This window comes from Pavona decussata, unplaced genomic scaffold, assembly GCF_977016875.1.
Source record: "Pavona decussata unplaced genomic scaffold, jaPavDecu1.1 SCAFFOLD_56, whole genome shotgun sequence".
Taxonomy (NCBI): domain Eukaryota; kingdom Metazoa; phylum Cnidaria; class Anthozoa; order Scleractinia; family Agariciidae; genus Pavona; species Pavona decussata.
The window spans coordinates 769697-786069 of NW_028145478.1; the positions used below are offsets into that span (position 1 = coordinate 769697).

Here is a 16373-nt window from a genome sequence, read left to right on the forward strand (position 1 = left end):
TGTCGATTGGGTGGGAAAATATAATGCAAGTATTATAATAGCCATTAATGGTCAGAGGGCAGAAAATTAAATGATTTTGGAACTGGTCTAGGAAGAAAAGCGCTGCAAAGGCTTCATGTGCTCAAACCGTTTTATTCTTCATTTTTTCTTATAACAAAAGTCATTTAAGCTAGAGCCTAATTAGTTACGAAAGTTGTTGTTTGTGTCTTAAAAACTCCTCCAGTCTTTCGCCGAAAAAGGATCTTTCAGGACACAGACAACACAATCCAAAATTCACTGGACCCTGTAAAAGAAACAAAATGAGAGAAGGTAAATCAAAATTTAACTGTTGTTTAATTTACAGATGAACAAAACGTGGTTCGCGCAAATAAAAATCGAGTAAAAAGAGCTACGAAGATACAAAATGTACCGTAAATTTTGAGTTTCGAACATCCACCACTCATAACTGAACTCACCGACCATGAAACTGTTGTTTTCGATCAGATATACATTAATCAGTACAAATGTCTTTGAAACTCAAAACTACTTTCTGTGAATTTCCTCTCTGCTACTAGCCGGAAGTCAAAAGCCAAATCGAAGGTAGTACGGGTAGCCGTAAAATGTGAATTGACTGAAATCTGTTGGTTGGCAGAACCATACGATAGTCTAAATAAAGCTTACGAGGGGGGAAATTTAAAAAGGCATATTTACAAAAAAAATATTTATTTTGTTTCATATGAATTGCACCAGAATATATTAAATAAGAGAACTTGATCTAAATAATTGAGATAGCTTGGTTAAGAAAAAACAACAGCAACAAACAAACAATAATCACGATAGCTAGGACTAACCAAATTGAGTAGTAAACAGCCTGAGCTCTAAAGTAATCAACTGAATAAACACATACAAAAGTTAACTGAACCCTCCTAAAAGAAACAAAAAAACCAACAAACAAAAAACATCAATTAATTAAGCCCAAACTAGACCTAAATTAACGTTTGTAACAACAGATAATTATTACACACCGGCAACCTTGGTTACCGCCAGACTTCTTCGTGTTCCGTTTGTTTGTGTGTTTGTGCGACACTTGGCAGTAAACTTCGTTTGCTTCATCGTGTCTAATATAGCTGCCATATTGACCCACACTGGGATTTTATATTTTCATAAGCAAAGAAAATAATCAAGGAGTTGTGAAATTACATTTTGTAGTTCGAATCACCTTTTCGATAAAGCAAAGAAAGCAAACGAAGTTCCTGCTAACCAGTTACACATCAGAGTACAACGTCTTCCCTCGACAACGATGTACAGCTGTAGTGCCACAAAAAGGGACTATATTCGGGCGCTACTCATAGCACGATTAGAGAAAATACGTTTTACTCACCTCTTCATCTAAAGGATAAACGATGTTACCCTTAGGCGCTGGTATGTTAGCGTAACTCGTCTTTTCCGCAGTTTGCGGTGACACGCTTCGAGAGCGTCCTTCAGCCTCTTCTCGACAAAGTATGTTTTCTCGAATATTCCAGTTGCTCACTTCGTCTGCGCCTACATTATCGCTTCTTAATTCAACATCCGCTTCTGAATCATGTAAATCATCAGTTGATGTTGCAACCGAAACCATGAGGGGCCTTACTGGTTCGGGAATCACTTCTAGCGGTGGCGTCAATACTGTATTTGATGCCCCTTCCGTTCTCACTCTCTTTGAGTCTAAATCTGATTTTCTAACCCCTAAATGTGCATCATCAGATAAACGCAGAATCTTTGGTGATGTCATATCCGGTGAAGAATCTCCAGATGGTGTTACTTCTGTTAATTCAGGTGATCGACAGTGTGTCTGTTCATTGGTCTCCCTGCCTGAACTCCCGGTTCGCGATACATAACCTCCGTCTACTGTCCGCCGGCCTCTCAGCAACATTAAAGCGGTTTTGTGTTCTTCAAGCACGCTTTTCCTTGCTTCGTACTCAAGTCGCCTTTGTTGAATTCTAAACTGCGTTTTAAGTTCATCGAGTTCCCTTTTTAGTGTGGTAGTCTGTTGACAAGCTTTAATGTGCAGTTTCTCAGTTTCAATGAGCCGAGTTTGGTATTCATTTGCTCTTATCTGAGTTGATTGACTCGTTTCCGATTTTTCACTTTGGCAGTAGCTGAATGATCTACTGGTGGATCCTTCTCTCATCTCTGGAAGACAAAAAAACAAAACAACCTCATAATCACTAAAAAAAGAAAAAAAAAAGGTTTAGATGAGCACCCAAATGAACGTGCCCCTCGCAATTCTCTCAACGTCTATTCCTTTTTGCTTTACCCTTTACCAGATCATAAAAGATTTATGATAGAGAAAATTAAATCAATACAATACGGCTGACAACGCAGTGTTCATGCTCACCAAAATAGTTAATGTTGAAATAATTCTTGTAAATTTCAGGGTATCGATAACGTAAAAAATAAAAATTAAGACAACCTTGCTTTAAAAGAAATCAAAATCAAGGAGGGAAAACAATATTCCTGGCTATTTTTTCGTGACCCAAGTAAACTTCTCTAAAATCGACTTTTTTTTAATTTTAGCAATTTATTTAGGATAATTATAATCATGATTTTCACCAGACAGGTGTGATCTTGATATGAAAAATACTTTGAACATATTTTAAATAGTACGAATTATTTACAGTTGAAAATCACTTAGAAAAGAATGAATGATTGTTTAGGCCTTTGTTTCATTATAACACATTGCCTACATAACTTATTTTTTTTCTGTATTTCTTGTCTTACTTTCCTTACATTTAGCTAAATTATGTAGTGCGAGTTTTGACAACGCTTGGGGTCTTTTTCAGTTTGTCAGGGCGGTGTCCTCATTTACGAGGATTAAAGGTATCACTAAATCAAACGCAAACCCTTGAAATGTGTTCAAAAGTTATTGTCCCATTAATGTTTGTTGGCAGTCAAGACCCTCACGTCAAAATCAATGACCAACTACTAACGTCACGAAATGGAATTGCAAAAGATTGGAAATCTTATAATTAAATAACAACTAATCCTTACCAACCTTCAAGCTCACTGACAAGTTGGTTCGGAACTGGAATTTCCTTGGCAATAATTCTCTTGAGCTGTTGGATTTCGTCGTGATATCTCTTTATAATCGTATCTTTTGGATCCTCATTAATCTTTGGCTTGTTCTTAATATCCTTTGCACGCTTCGCGTATCTAAGAGTGCTTAAGGTCTCCTCATAGTTATTTTCCCCTGGGCTAATGCATGCCACCATTAAAGTCTTTGAATTTCCGCCAAGCGAGTCTTGCAAGAGTCTTGTAAGTTTAGAATCACGATAAGGAACGTGCTTAGACTTGCCATCCACCAACGCTGATATGACATTTCCAAGAACCGATAAAGACAAGTTTATTTTCGTCGATTCCTTAAATCGCTCACCGACACATCCCGATTTACTTTGACGCTCACTGCCAGCGAGATCCACCAGGTTGAGTTTGCCTGTACGGTAAACTTCTTTCCCACCTGGACCAGGGCGAATGCAAGCCTCGAGATCAACTGTAAAAATGGAATGCGACCGAGAGGAATCTGCATTGAGCAAAGTCGCACCCACCGATCGATTCTTTCCTCCTGTTTCCAGAATTTCTTGCATATCCGAGTAACTATCCACAGTTATATTGGATAATCCCTTAACGTAAATTCCTTTGTCTGGGTGTTCCTTGATTTCAGGCTTGTACCTACTATCCCTTACAAGCAAGTCTCTGATCTCTTCGTTGTATATTTCTAAATACGATACGCGCAGTAAATATTTAGCCTGATTTTCTAAACTGCGTTGGCGAGTGCTGTCCAAAATATGTTCACAGCATCGAGGAATGATGCCCTTCTGTGCGGACGGGGTTTGGATGCCTTCCATGGTAAATGTCTTTCCACATGATGTCTGACCGTATGCAAATACGGTCCCGTTGTATCCTTCGATAACGCCATTTACAATTGGAAGCACAATTTCAGAATATATTTTCTCCGCGCTGCTTGAAATCCCATAGACACCATCGAAAGTAAAAATCTTGGCAAATTTTGAATCATCGCCTGGCTTCTTTATAGTACATTGATGCAGTGAACAGTCCGTTTCTATGACTAATCTTGTCTTCATTTCCCGCTCTTTTTCATTCAATGGTCTACAGCGCACAATAACTTTGACACTTTCGCTCATGCTGGGCCTCTCGGCATCAGAGGTAAACCAACAAGGCAATGCTATTAACGGACAAATTCCAGTGCACCTGGTCGGTTAGTTACAAAACTTCAGTCGGTTTCAAAGTCATTATTCTCACTGGCTCGATGCTTCATCTCTACTTCCAGAGCTCTTTTTTTCAATATGAAGGGCTGCAAAGTGAGGAGGGAGAAAAAGGCTAAGTTAATCTCACGTTTACTCAAACTAGAAAGTTAGCAGTTCATACGACAATAGGATTGAAAATACTGATAAGTTGCGAGGTCCCTCATATGACGCAAAATTACTTTAAATTTATTTAAATTTCACTGACATCCTATCACAATAATTCTTGAAACTTTGAGTCCTATAACGTCAACATTTCTCCGCAGTGACCAACTTAGCAAGCATTTGGGACATTTAGAATACAACCGGCTGCAAACGTTAGTCTGAATTTCTTTTTATTTTGACTGACTCTTCGTGCGTCTGTATTGTTTTGGTAACGGTACGGCCACACTTTTCTTTTTAACTGGCAATAAATAAGTTCAAATATTACCTCAAATTGTCACGTGAAAGTGGATATTTGCGATATCTTTTTTCTCTGTCAGATAAGCAAGGAACGAATTAGAATCAAAGTGGTTGCATACAATGTATGTTTGCTTTTTCTTTTTTATTTTTCATATTATAAAAGCACCCCAACTTCCCATAGGAGTAATAAAATAATGTGCAGACATTGTGTGAGTATCAATTTTTTCATCTACTCGATGCGACCAAACATATGAACTGCTTAAGACGCAGAATGTACTACACAAGACATGTAAGTAAGATTCTAACGTAAGGGAACCGAAGACCACATCTGAAAGGTCTAAGAAGTAAACGTCAAAAAAAATGAACTCGTTGAGGCTTTTTTTTTCTTCCCAAAACTAATCTATCCGCCTTAAAACTAACTCGTGAAATAATTGAACAAAGAAACACGGAAAAGAGCAAAAGGAAAAAAAACATCCTTCCCTGGGTTTTACTGACAACCAATTGGCAATGAGCGGGAAATCGGTGCTGAGACTGAAATGACGCGAGCTGAAACGAGCTGTGCTGCAGGAAATTTATTTTTAGGATACTTTCAACTGAAGTTAATGTTATTTTCAAAATTGTCCCATGTATCAGGGAGTTATTTGTTTCAGAACGTTTGTTTTCGAGAGTATAATTCTCCGAATTATTGCCATGAAATTCTTGTTTTTGAGATCTTGCATATATGCTTTCTTACTGTTTTGTACTTAATTTACTGGCATTTGAATGTATTTAATGTTTTCGCTTTTAAGATAACAAATTGATGTCATTTACTTGTGTGTCTGTTCTCTAATTGATGGTAAATTATCATCATAGCACAGTCTCAAAGTTGCTATGGATCCATAGCAAACTTTGACAATGTTATGACGAAATTTATCGTTTTTTAGGACAGACGTATAAAAAAGTGACGTCAACTTGTTAAATTGAAAATTGGTGAATATTACTTGAAGGATTCCACGAGATATGTTCTAGTTTTAGTTGTGGTATATTGCGTAACCCGAAGCAGTTTGTCCAGTCGCAAGGAACAATGGAAATATTTGATGGACTAAAGGCTTAGAGACCAAAATGCTATCTGTTTTACAAGTTTCTATACAATTTGTATAATATTTGTTGCGAGAAATTAGGTCAACATCACGGAAGTGAATAAACTAGTTGATGTTTTATTTTGCCCCTTTCGCCACCTGCCCATGCCTGCTCACCTGCAATGAATGGAAATAAAATTGTTGCCTATTTTCTTTACGAATGGCCGTGTTGGAGCAAAGAGCTTCAGTTCGTGTTAGACGCGCGAAAATAACGTAAATTTATCCAACACTCTTAACGGAACTGAAAGAATTGTTTGTTTCAACTGACTGAACCAATCGAAGCGTCACCGATCCATGCAACAGGTACCAGGATTTCTAGCCTGGAAAAAACTGAGTTTGTCAAGCAAGAATTAAATCCATAACTCTTACTATATCTTGAAAATGTGCATTTCATATCTAAAACCTTAAGGGTATTTTCAGTTGCTTAAAGGGCGAACTGAAGAAAAAGAATTGAAACAAACTGGCATATATTTTGGTACTGAAAGAACTTAGAATTATTAGCCATTTAATTTGTGCTACTATTTAGCGACGGTACTTAGGTTATTTGTAGCAGAGAACACGAAAGAAAGATAACATGCAAAGCTATATGTTTGGTTTTCTTTATGTTCCTTGTGACTGTTAAGCTTATCCGGCAGAGTCAGCCGGTTATGGCTTTCTCAAAATTCGTTGTGCCAAAACAAGAATAAAAGGATATTGCGTGAATTTACTCGTCACACGGATTTAAGGAGCACTAATTACGTTGATAAAAACAATGTTAAGTGTTATGTTTTTGGCGAATTCTTGAAAAAAGAAGGAATAGGTAGATAGAAAGTGTGACTGAATCAGCCATGCTTACGAACTGAACTGGAGATAGTATAACACCTCGTCATTAAAACTATGACAACATATCCCCTACGGGGCATTATTATATATATATAAAAAAAAAAACGACACAAGAATGTAAATTAAAGGTCAAAATTATAAGTTTGGACAAAACATGCAAGGATTTAAACATTGCTTTACAAGTATCCCGGAGAGATCCCTGTTGGTATTATATTCTTGATGTGTTCTTTGAGTTAGGTACCAGCCATGAAATACCCGCTGGTATTTACAAGTTAGTATTAGTTCTGTTGTTCTCTGACAGATCTAACTAGAGACTAAATTTCGAGCTAAATTTATAAGTGTGGTTTCGTGCAAAGATGTACACACCCGCCTGATTTCGGAACTGGTGAGCTAGCAATAGTTAAACTCGCTGGATTCTTCCATCTTGTCACCATGAAGTAAGGACGTTCTCTGCGTGCTAAATTTTAAACATTGCAAAAAAGAGTTTGTTTGAGAACCTCATCCTCAGTACCTACCTGTTCCTCTCCAAGTTGCCAAAGCATATGAACATTTCATCCCGCATTAAGCCGATCTACAGACTTTAACTACCGTCCCAAGAAAAACTTGAACGAAACGGTGTTTCAACTCCCCTGGAAATCAAATATTCAGCAAATCTATGGCTGAGTAGACTTAGTTGATTTTACGTTAAATTCCTTAAACACTTAAACTAAGTGATCAAGTGGTCACAATCAATGTAATGTGTCATATTTTTGAACGCTAGACTTGGTCGTCAATGGCGCTCACAAAAACAAACGTCATCCAGAGTAAAAACAGCGGTAAAATTGGCAAAACTTTTGCTACAGTCATTGTCCAAGAACGTTCCTACGAGTATTAATACAAAGCAACCATTGTAAGCAGAACAGCTATATTGAAGAAGAAAGGAACTTTAACATAACTACGGGCCAGCAAAGAATATCTTTACAATTTACAGGAAGTTTTGATGTCTCGATTTTGCATCTTATAAATGCTATAATGTGGTTGTAATTGGAATCTCATGAAACTAACTCGCTTTATTTTTGAATTTAAGATAAATTACTTAAAGTGTTTATTCCTGAGTAGATTTAGCCGAACCTGATCAGTTTTCAATAGACCGTATATCGGTTTCCTAGAAACGCAGCCAAGTGCAGTGATAAGCGACGCTTGACGTCAGAGTCAGTGAACTTGATGTGGTAATCCTTTCATGGCTAATAAACAGCATTCTTAAGCGATGAGATATTTTCTACTACGCACTACTAAGGAGCACCATTAAAGAGCAATACCGCTTTATGCAACGAAAAATATAATATATGGTCAATTTCGCTGAACATCATTTTGGCCGCAAAAACAAGTTCATTTAAAAAGCAATCGTGTTCTGCGTATCGAGCGCTTTTCACTTTTGTCTTAAGCGGGAATCAGATACGTCAAAACCGAAAGGCAGGTTATGCTCGGAGGTTTCAAATACTTGTCACGAAAGACGTCTACTGATGAGAAAACATGGCGGAAAATTGATAGCACCAAGTATACTTGAAGATTAGTCGTTAATTCTTAATTAATTACTTTCGACGAGTAGCGTTAGTTTGCTGTCATCTTCCCATTTTGTTGTTTTTCCATGTGGACTTGAACAAGTAAGAAACGGCTGGTTCGTCTGGTGGTGGTTTTGTCTTCATTTCCCTACAAACCAGACAACACATACAAAAGAAAAATACAAAATAGAAAGACCAAAAGAAAAAAATTAACCAGTAAGTAAACTTGATAAGTCTTGTATATATACGTAATTTATATCCCTGAAGTTGATTCGGGAAAAAACAACCCTAAGTAAGGTGGCATCACTAAGCTGTTTGTACGAATTTTATGTCATGACTGTTTCTCATAGAAATCCCCCATGGAAATTATTTTGTGGACGTTTTTTTTTCGAATTAGAATATTGCTACAGCTACAGCTTTTGAACTAAAGAGCGCGTTGAAATCCCGCTAGGTTGTATGGCATTGTTTGCACTTACAAGAATTATGTTTACTACTGAAGTTATGCTTTCAAAAAACATCTAGCATAATTGTTTCTTCAATTGAAGTAAATCAGGGGTTACATGCATGTTATAACAATTTATATACGGACGGTTATCACATTGTTGGGCGGACACTGGTATGCAACCACCATCTTCGGTGATTTCGACTGAAATTAATATGTGAGCGTTGCACTAAACTGATAGGTGAGTGTTGTCAAATTCATAGGTGAGCAATGTGCTAAACACAAACTTTAATGCATAAATGCATACAGCTTGCATTATCATTTTGTGTCGCATAAAAGTTAGCCGATTTGCGAGATTAACTCCAACCATCTCTGTTGGTTATATTGCTTTCAGAGAGTTAGGAATAGGACAGGAATAATGAAGCCATTCATCAAGAGTATAACAGTAGAGTTCATGTTCGCGGGTGTAAGCTTTTGGGTGACGCAGGTCCAATTTCCAAAATATGCGAAGAGGTGCAGGAAAGGAGATCCGAAAGTCTATAACGTATCTTCCAAAACGATGCCGTGCAACCGTCGGCTTGCCCTCAAGAACATGTCATAGAGAAAATCGATGTAAATAAATATAAAATAAATAAATAAATAAATAAATAAATAAATAAATCGAATTTGTTTAACGAGGGTGACACTTAACAGTCTTTACGACTGACAATCTGTGGTCCTCGGATTCCAAATCGAATTGGAATTAGTTTTTGAGGAAAGCGGAGAACCGAAGTACCCGGAGAAAAACCTCTCGGAACAAAGACGAGAACCAACAACAAACTTAACCCAAATATGACACCAAGTCCGAGAATCGAACCCGGGCCACTGTGCCGTCCCTGCTCCCCTAAAGGTGATGTGAGGGATACACATATTGTGTGACATTTGTTCAATGACCTGAAAATGATTAGTTGATAGTTTCACTTGCCCAAATGCCAGATTTTTTACTGGTCGTAATACAACGAGAAGTTTTTCCTGTATGTCGTAAAATTGACCGCAAGCCCTCGTTAACTTGAAGTTGACCTCCGTACAAGTTGTCTTCAATTCCCACTCAATGCAAAGACATCGCATATGTAGTTTGAAGGTATCTGGGATTGGTGGCTGATAAATCTTAGACGTATTGCGTAAAGGGTATACAACACACAGTTGCACTTGAAAGTAGCACTTCCAAAAGGTCGAGTTATACACTCAGTCAACTCTCGCCTTTAGGACACCTCGCTATAACGGACGCCTTGATAATACGGACAGCAGTTAAATCCCCGGCAACAGACGTTTGACTGAAAAAAAATTCCCACTATTACGGACTCTCGCTATTAAGGACACTAACTCGTGGTCCCGAGGGTGTCCCTAATTAAGGGAGGTGACTGTATATACAAAAGGAGCAAGAGGTGTACAAAAATTTGTTGCTATTTTAGTTGACTCATGAAACCTGTAAACGATATCATTGTTGAGAATGATGTATTATTCTGGAAAGTGACACAGGCATACTCGGAAAAAGAATCCGAGTGCTCCTATGAGGAGTCGAATCTAAGACCTTCCGATTACTAGTTCGGATGCTCTGCCACTGAGCTACAGGAGACCCGTGGGAGCTAAAGGCGCTGTTTCACTGGGCAATTTTTCTTGCAACTTGTCTCGCAATTTTGTTGCGACACAAGTTGCACGAATCGTTGCCCAGTGTAACATGCCCTGAAATGAGCATGTCTCGCAATGTTTTGTTTCCGCAACAGTTGCGAGAAGTGGAAGTCAGGTCTACTTCGTTCAACGGTGACTGCAAAAAAACGTTGCGAGACAAGTTCATTTCAGAGCATGTTACACTAGGCAACGATTCGTGCAACTTGTGTCGCAACGCCGCAACAAAATTGCGAGACAAGTTGCAAGAAAAATTGCCTAGTGTAACAGCGCCTTAAGGCCATTAAACTAGGTTCATGGGACAAATATGCAAATATCTTGCATACTGCTAGGATTTGAATGTCGAACGTGTGGCATATGAAATAAATGTGATGGTATATTTTCAGCCGGTGAATGAATGAGAATGATGTACTATTTTAGAAAAAAATCCGAGTGCTCCTATCAGGAGTCGAACCTAAGACCTTCGATTACTGGTTCGGATACTCTACCACTGAGCTACAGGAGACTCGTGGGAGCTAAGGCCATTAAACTAGGTTCATGGGACAAATATCCTTTTTTTTTTCCGAGTATGCCTGTGTCACTTTCTGGAATAATACAACATTCTCATTCATTCACCAGGCTGAAAATATACCATCACATTTATTTCATCTACCACACGTTCGACATTCAAATCCTAGCAATATGCAGGATATTTGTCCCATGAACCTAGTTTAATGCAGGCCCGTAGCAAGGCTAAAAGAACTGAGGGGGCTTAGCAAAATGGTTAAACAAAACTACACCCCCCCCCCCCCCCCCGCGTCACCCCCAAAAAAAGACTGATTAGGGAGTTTAAGATGCAACGAGAACATCAAAAAAAAAAAGAAAAAACAACCAGTAGATTTAGTAAGTAAAACAATAACTTTGCACCTGCATCACATTTTTTGGTACATTATTTTGCCGTTTCTTTTACGTGCACTACCATGTGAAGTTTCCTAATTTCACGATTGAAGGAGGACGTAAACAAACGACGACAAATTTTTCTTTCTCTTTTAAAATTTGGCTTGAGCTGGACAGTGGGAGAATTTTTTCTCTGGCTTTTGAGAGGACATATTTGTGTGTCTTTCGACAACGCGCGAACACTAAATTGTTATACACTAAGGAGGTCTAAGGACGTTTGTATGCTATAAATGAGCGGATGTCTTAGAAAACAAGTAGTTTATTTCAACAGCTTTTAGGGCTTAAGATTTGTTGATTTCGATCCATTTTTGTTCTTATTTCCGATTCACAAGGTAGGAGTACCTTTGTTGTTGTATATAAAAACAAACTGTTAGCGAAGGAAACTGACAGGTAGTATACACATTTTTGAAGGGTTGTGAAAAGGTATTTGCAGCGTCAGAGTTCAAGACTGATTGCTGCACATTAATTTGGTTTAATTATTTACTTTTTGGCAACTTGTTTTGTAACTTCCAAAAATTCTGGGGGGGCTCAAGCCCCCTCTGCCCCTCCCCCTGCTACGGGCCTGTAATGGCGTCGAGTCTCCTGTAGCTCAGTGGTAGGGCATTCGAACTAGTAATCCGAAAGTCTTAGATTCGATTCCTCATTATAGCACTCGGATTTTTTTTTCGAGTATGCCTGTGTCACTTTCTAGAATAATACATCATTCTCATTCATTCACCAGGCTGAAAATATACCATCACATTTATTTCAGATATCATTGTTGTTATTATTATAATAATTTTATTATTATTATTATTATTATTATTATTATTATTATTATTATTATTATTATTATATAATAGAGATCTTAGCCCCAAGCAAATTTACAGGATTCATGAAAAGGAAAAGAAGCGAAAATACAACTCTCGCGTCACAGAAATAGAGCAAGGCACATTCACTCCACTGGTATTTACAACGACGGGAGGGATGGCTGAAAGTCAGGCATCGTTAAGGTCAAGCGGTGCATCGAGGAGTCGTCCTCCGCGCCGCATTTGACGGCCAGAAAAGAATCAAACATGACTGGAAATGTATCTCGGAGCCATTGTAGCCGCAGACTAAATTTCACTTTAACGCCATCAACTGGAACAAAGGTTATTTCGTTATTGTTTTGCAACGATTACGGTATTTCGAAAGGGTTTTCTTTGTTCATTGAAAGATCCGTGAAAAATTTACCGTATTCATGTTGTTATACCGTACATCCTCCTTCCGAAAGTGTTCTGCTTATGTGTTATTTTCTGTGACGTGTATTGTTTGTTGCTGCAACCTGCTAACAGAGCTAGAGCGTTTTTTGCTGGCAAATCTTTAAGCATGTGCGTGGTCGTTCGCGTCTCTAGTATTTCGCATCGTTGCTTTGTTTACGTCCCGAGAGAAAAGGGGACGTAAACAAATCAACGACGCTAAATACTAGAGACACGAACGACTGCGCTTATGCTAAAAGATTTTCCAGAAAGAAACGCTCTGTCAGCAGCGTAGTTGCTGCAGAACGACCTTTCAGAACAGTTAGACATCGGCCCGATTCCTTTCAAATTTCCTTCCTTAGTTCTTCAGATCTGATCTTTCATCAGTGCATTCAAACCTAGAATAAATCACTATTACAACTCCATGAATTGAAGTGGAAGGCGCTGTTCGTCCACTGTTAATTTTGTCGTTTATGCACAGTGATTATCCAAAGTACAGCGCCTCAAGACAACGGACTTTGTTAAGCTTTCAGATTAATGTTACAATGACTCGCAAAGTGAAGACTACTGGAAAACATAGCCAGTTGAATGAGTTTCGCGTAGGCTTCGCGCAGCAAAGCGGAAGTGAAGTGGACAATAAATCTTGCCAAAAAATAGGAAGTGAAGGACCCCTCACTGGGTCCAATTTTTCTCTGGGAGACACGTGACCAGCCCCAACCAGGGTTTCCTCTCTCGCTCCCTGAGACGTGAAGAGGAGAGACCCTGGGAACGAGGTTGGCTTCTCTCGTGCTCTCCCAACTTCCCGCGTGCATCCATAACTCGATATACGCACGCTAAGTATGAACCAATTCTTAAGTGTTGAGCGCGAACCATTTGGTTAGGGCCTTGCATAAAAGGACTGGGTGGGTGAAAGTTAGCTGTAGCGGACATTTACAAGTCAAGTCAGGTATTAGTTTCGAAATCTTTTAATATGTTACTCTCAGCTGCAATAATTTTAACATGTTTACTGCATCATGGTTTTCAACCTTGCTTGTTATCTTAACAGCTAATCGGATATTTACTGGATTATTGTTTTAGATTAGTTTTGGAACTATTATCACTCTGCTGTCAATAAATTTGAAACACTGCTTTCTTTTTATTTTGCACTTGTAAATTATTACATGGTACAGGAGAAAATGTGACGATTTTTATGCATCATACATCAGACTGAATGTCTTATTAATCCTTATTTAAAATTGTACGTTCTCGACACCATTAGGCAATAACCGACTAATAATAGTTACATATTTTATGTTCTAATCGATTATAAATTAATTACCTGCTGTGAACATAAACGTTTTCTTTCCTTTTTACACCATCCGAAACAATTCAAATATTATCTTCTTTCCATGCTCTCCCTTCTACGAAATGAAAGACGTCTTGCCCTGTAAACGAAATAACTGATTTTTGATGGATCATTGCACATTTCTAACACGACAACTACAGCCCAAATGATTAACTAAATGTATTACGGCAACTACAGCCCAAATGATTAACTAAATGTATCATAAATACTTTTGTTCTTGGGCCATCGTAGCTTGATCAGAAATAAAATACAAACAGGTGTGATAAACATAATAAACTTGGGCATTTCATATAACTTTACGTTTCGTATGCTACATTTTCAAAAGTGACCGTTAAACTTTTTTACAACTTTATATATAATAGTGATAAGGGGTCTGGAACCGAGATTAAGAAAAACAATCTTAACAATGAATCTATAAAAAGCTAAAGCTAACAAAAAACATCAGCTTCTCACTGCTGACGTTGACAATAAAAGCTGACTTTCGTTTTTAGTTCTTCACAAAACTTTAGAAGACGATTTTCCTAGGTGGCTTCCATAGCCACTTCCTCCTCAGCCATCTCATTGTAGTATGCCTTCGACTCATCCAGTTGTTCAGGTACAAAGTAAGGAGTGTCTTTCATCAGCATCTTCTCCAGTAATTTCGTCACCTGTTCAAATGTTGGTCGCTCAGTCGGGTTCTCATTCCAACACTCCATCACCAACTGAAATCTAACATATGGCAGTATTATCTTATGTTAAACACTGGTTTCAAAAGTAACACAGTTTAAGGACAGGTTTGCTCTAAGAAAAGGCGACTAGTCGCTAGTTTGTTTCAGGCGTTCATGTTGTTAAGACCAAGAAAGACATATTTCGAGCTGAAAAAAGAGAGGGCTAGGAATGGGAGCGAAAGATTTCATACGCGGGGAACCTGCTTAAAGTTTTTCGTTTGAGGTTTTCTTTTGAAAACATTTTCATCACGGGATTCATGTACCTTTAATATTAGGTAATATGACTTTTTGATCGTCGTGTCATTGGGCGGTGACGTTAACCCGTTCGTTATGTCTCTTACACCTCTCATACTAAATTAGTTGTGATCGTTATAGAACAGTAATGCCGCAGCACGTTCGAAAAGAGAAGTGAACGTGTGTCCCCTGTCTGCCTTATGTTGTGGTCTGGGGGGGATTTATGGCGGATTTATGTCTCCTTCTTGCCTTCGCTAAAAAGGCTAAATAAACGTGGATTACTTCCACACTCTTCCTGGAGAAATAGCATTTTATGGCTTATCAATGATCTTTTGAACCGTTTTTCACCTTACCAAAATAATTGCCTGAAAATTAAGAATAATTGAATTGTACTTAACAAAGAAATTATTAAACGATGATGCTTTGAGCAGTACAGTTAAGAACAGGATGCAACGTTGATGTGCAAGTTTTACCGTTATTATGGTAAGGAATTTGTTCCAAACACCATGGCTTGTTTGCCTCATTGGGCTGTATATGGAAGCAGTGAGAAATCTGCCTTTATTAAGTATGAATGAACCCGACTGATTAATGATCACGATTGGAGCTTACCAGGGATGGGCGAGGTCTCCCGCGCTCTTTGCTGTAATAACTGGCTTTGTGCTCAACAATAAAAAGTGAACAATCTTAAACTTGAATATTTTTTTTAGGAACGCAAACGTCCCTCTAAACATCTTCTAGGGTGCAGGCTACAGGACAGAAAATGTCAGAAGTGAAATGGCGGCAGGTAGAGGGTCGTCATATTGCACTTGGTAAAATAAAGGGTCGGCGTCCTAACGCCAGTGTTGCTTAAATGTCAGTATTGTGATACCAATCTTACAAATAGCTTCACAAATGCTCACTCACTGTTTACAACGACCTCGAGGCAGCTGTGGATCAACTTGCTTTTTTTCACGCTTGACAAGCCCATCAAGGGCACGCCAGTGGAAAACAACAAAGACAAAAACATCGACAACTTACATTTCATGCGAACACGAGTCTGGTTTCTCCATGCGATATCCTGTCTTAAGAAGACTGTACAACTCTTTGTTGCTTACTCCAGGATATGGATTTCCTCCTGTAAAAAGAGATTTTTATTATGTGCTTAAAATTGTACATGAATTCCAGTGGCACTGTCCTCTTCCAAGAAGATGTTCGCACTGATTTTAACTTACAAGACTTGTACTTCTAACTGATTCTCAGGGTTAAGGCTAAAAACTGTCACACTTAAATGTCAAAAATGCAACGCTGACAGCATCAGTTTGAGCTACAGAAATGGTGCTTTCATTTTCGGTGTTGGGCATAAAAGATAATAATTCGAGAAGGGGACCATTGTGTCAGAACAAGTATCTCCCTCCCTTGCTCCACCGCCATGTCAGCCAGCCAGCTGAGCAATCGAACAATATTTCTCATTCACTAACGCACCTGCCGACCCATTTGTTCCCCATCCCACCCCGATTAACTCAATTAACCAAAGCTAACAGATCTTTATCAATTAGTCATTAAAGCAATCAGTCAACCAATCCGGCAATCGATCGATTGATCGATTGATCGATTTAAGACAATTATGCAATCTATTATTCAGCTTCTAGACCGTTCCCTCGCAAGCTTATACAGCCGCGTCTAAT

General features: G+C 38.4%; 2 protein-coding genes across 2 annotated transcripts in view; both read right to left on the minus strand.

The window, feature by feature from the left end:
• Positions 1 to 156: 156 nt before the first annotated feature.
• Positions 157 to 7710, minus strand: LOC146480053 (kinesin-like protein KIF17). Its single transcript, XM_085110115.1, has 4 exons — positions 7138 to 7710; positions 3014 to 4330; positions 1361 to 2151; positions 157 to 283 (listed from the first exon to the last, which is right to left on the minus strand). Exons 2-4 carry the CDS (start codon positions 4158 to 4160, stop codon positions 185 to 187), a joined length of 2037 nt encoding a protein of 678 aa, XP_084966241.1. The 5' UTR covers positions 4161 to 4330; positions 7138 to 7710; the 3' UTR covers positions 157 to 184.
• Positions 7711 to 13511: 5801 nt separating this feature from the next.
• LOC146480054 (uncharacterized) overlaps positions 13512 to 16373 on the minus strand; it is a 46027-nt gene continuing 43165 nt past the window's right edge. The window contains exons 20-21 of the mRNA XM_085110114.1: positions 15727 to 15823; positions 13512 to 14476 (exon numbers count right to left, since the gene is read on the minus strand). Of these exons, the coding sequence (XP_084966240.1) occupies positions 14290 to 14476; positions 15727 to 15823 (284 nt within the window). The 3' untranslated portion in view covers positions 13512 to 14289. The remainder of the gene's footprint in view (positions 14477 to 15726; positions 15824 to 16373) is intronic.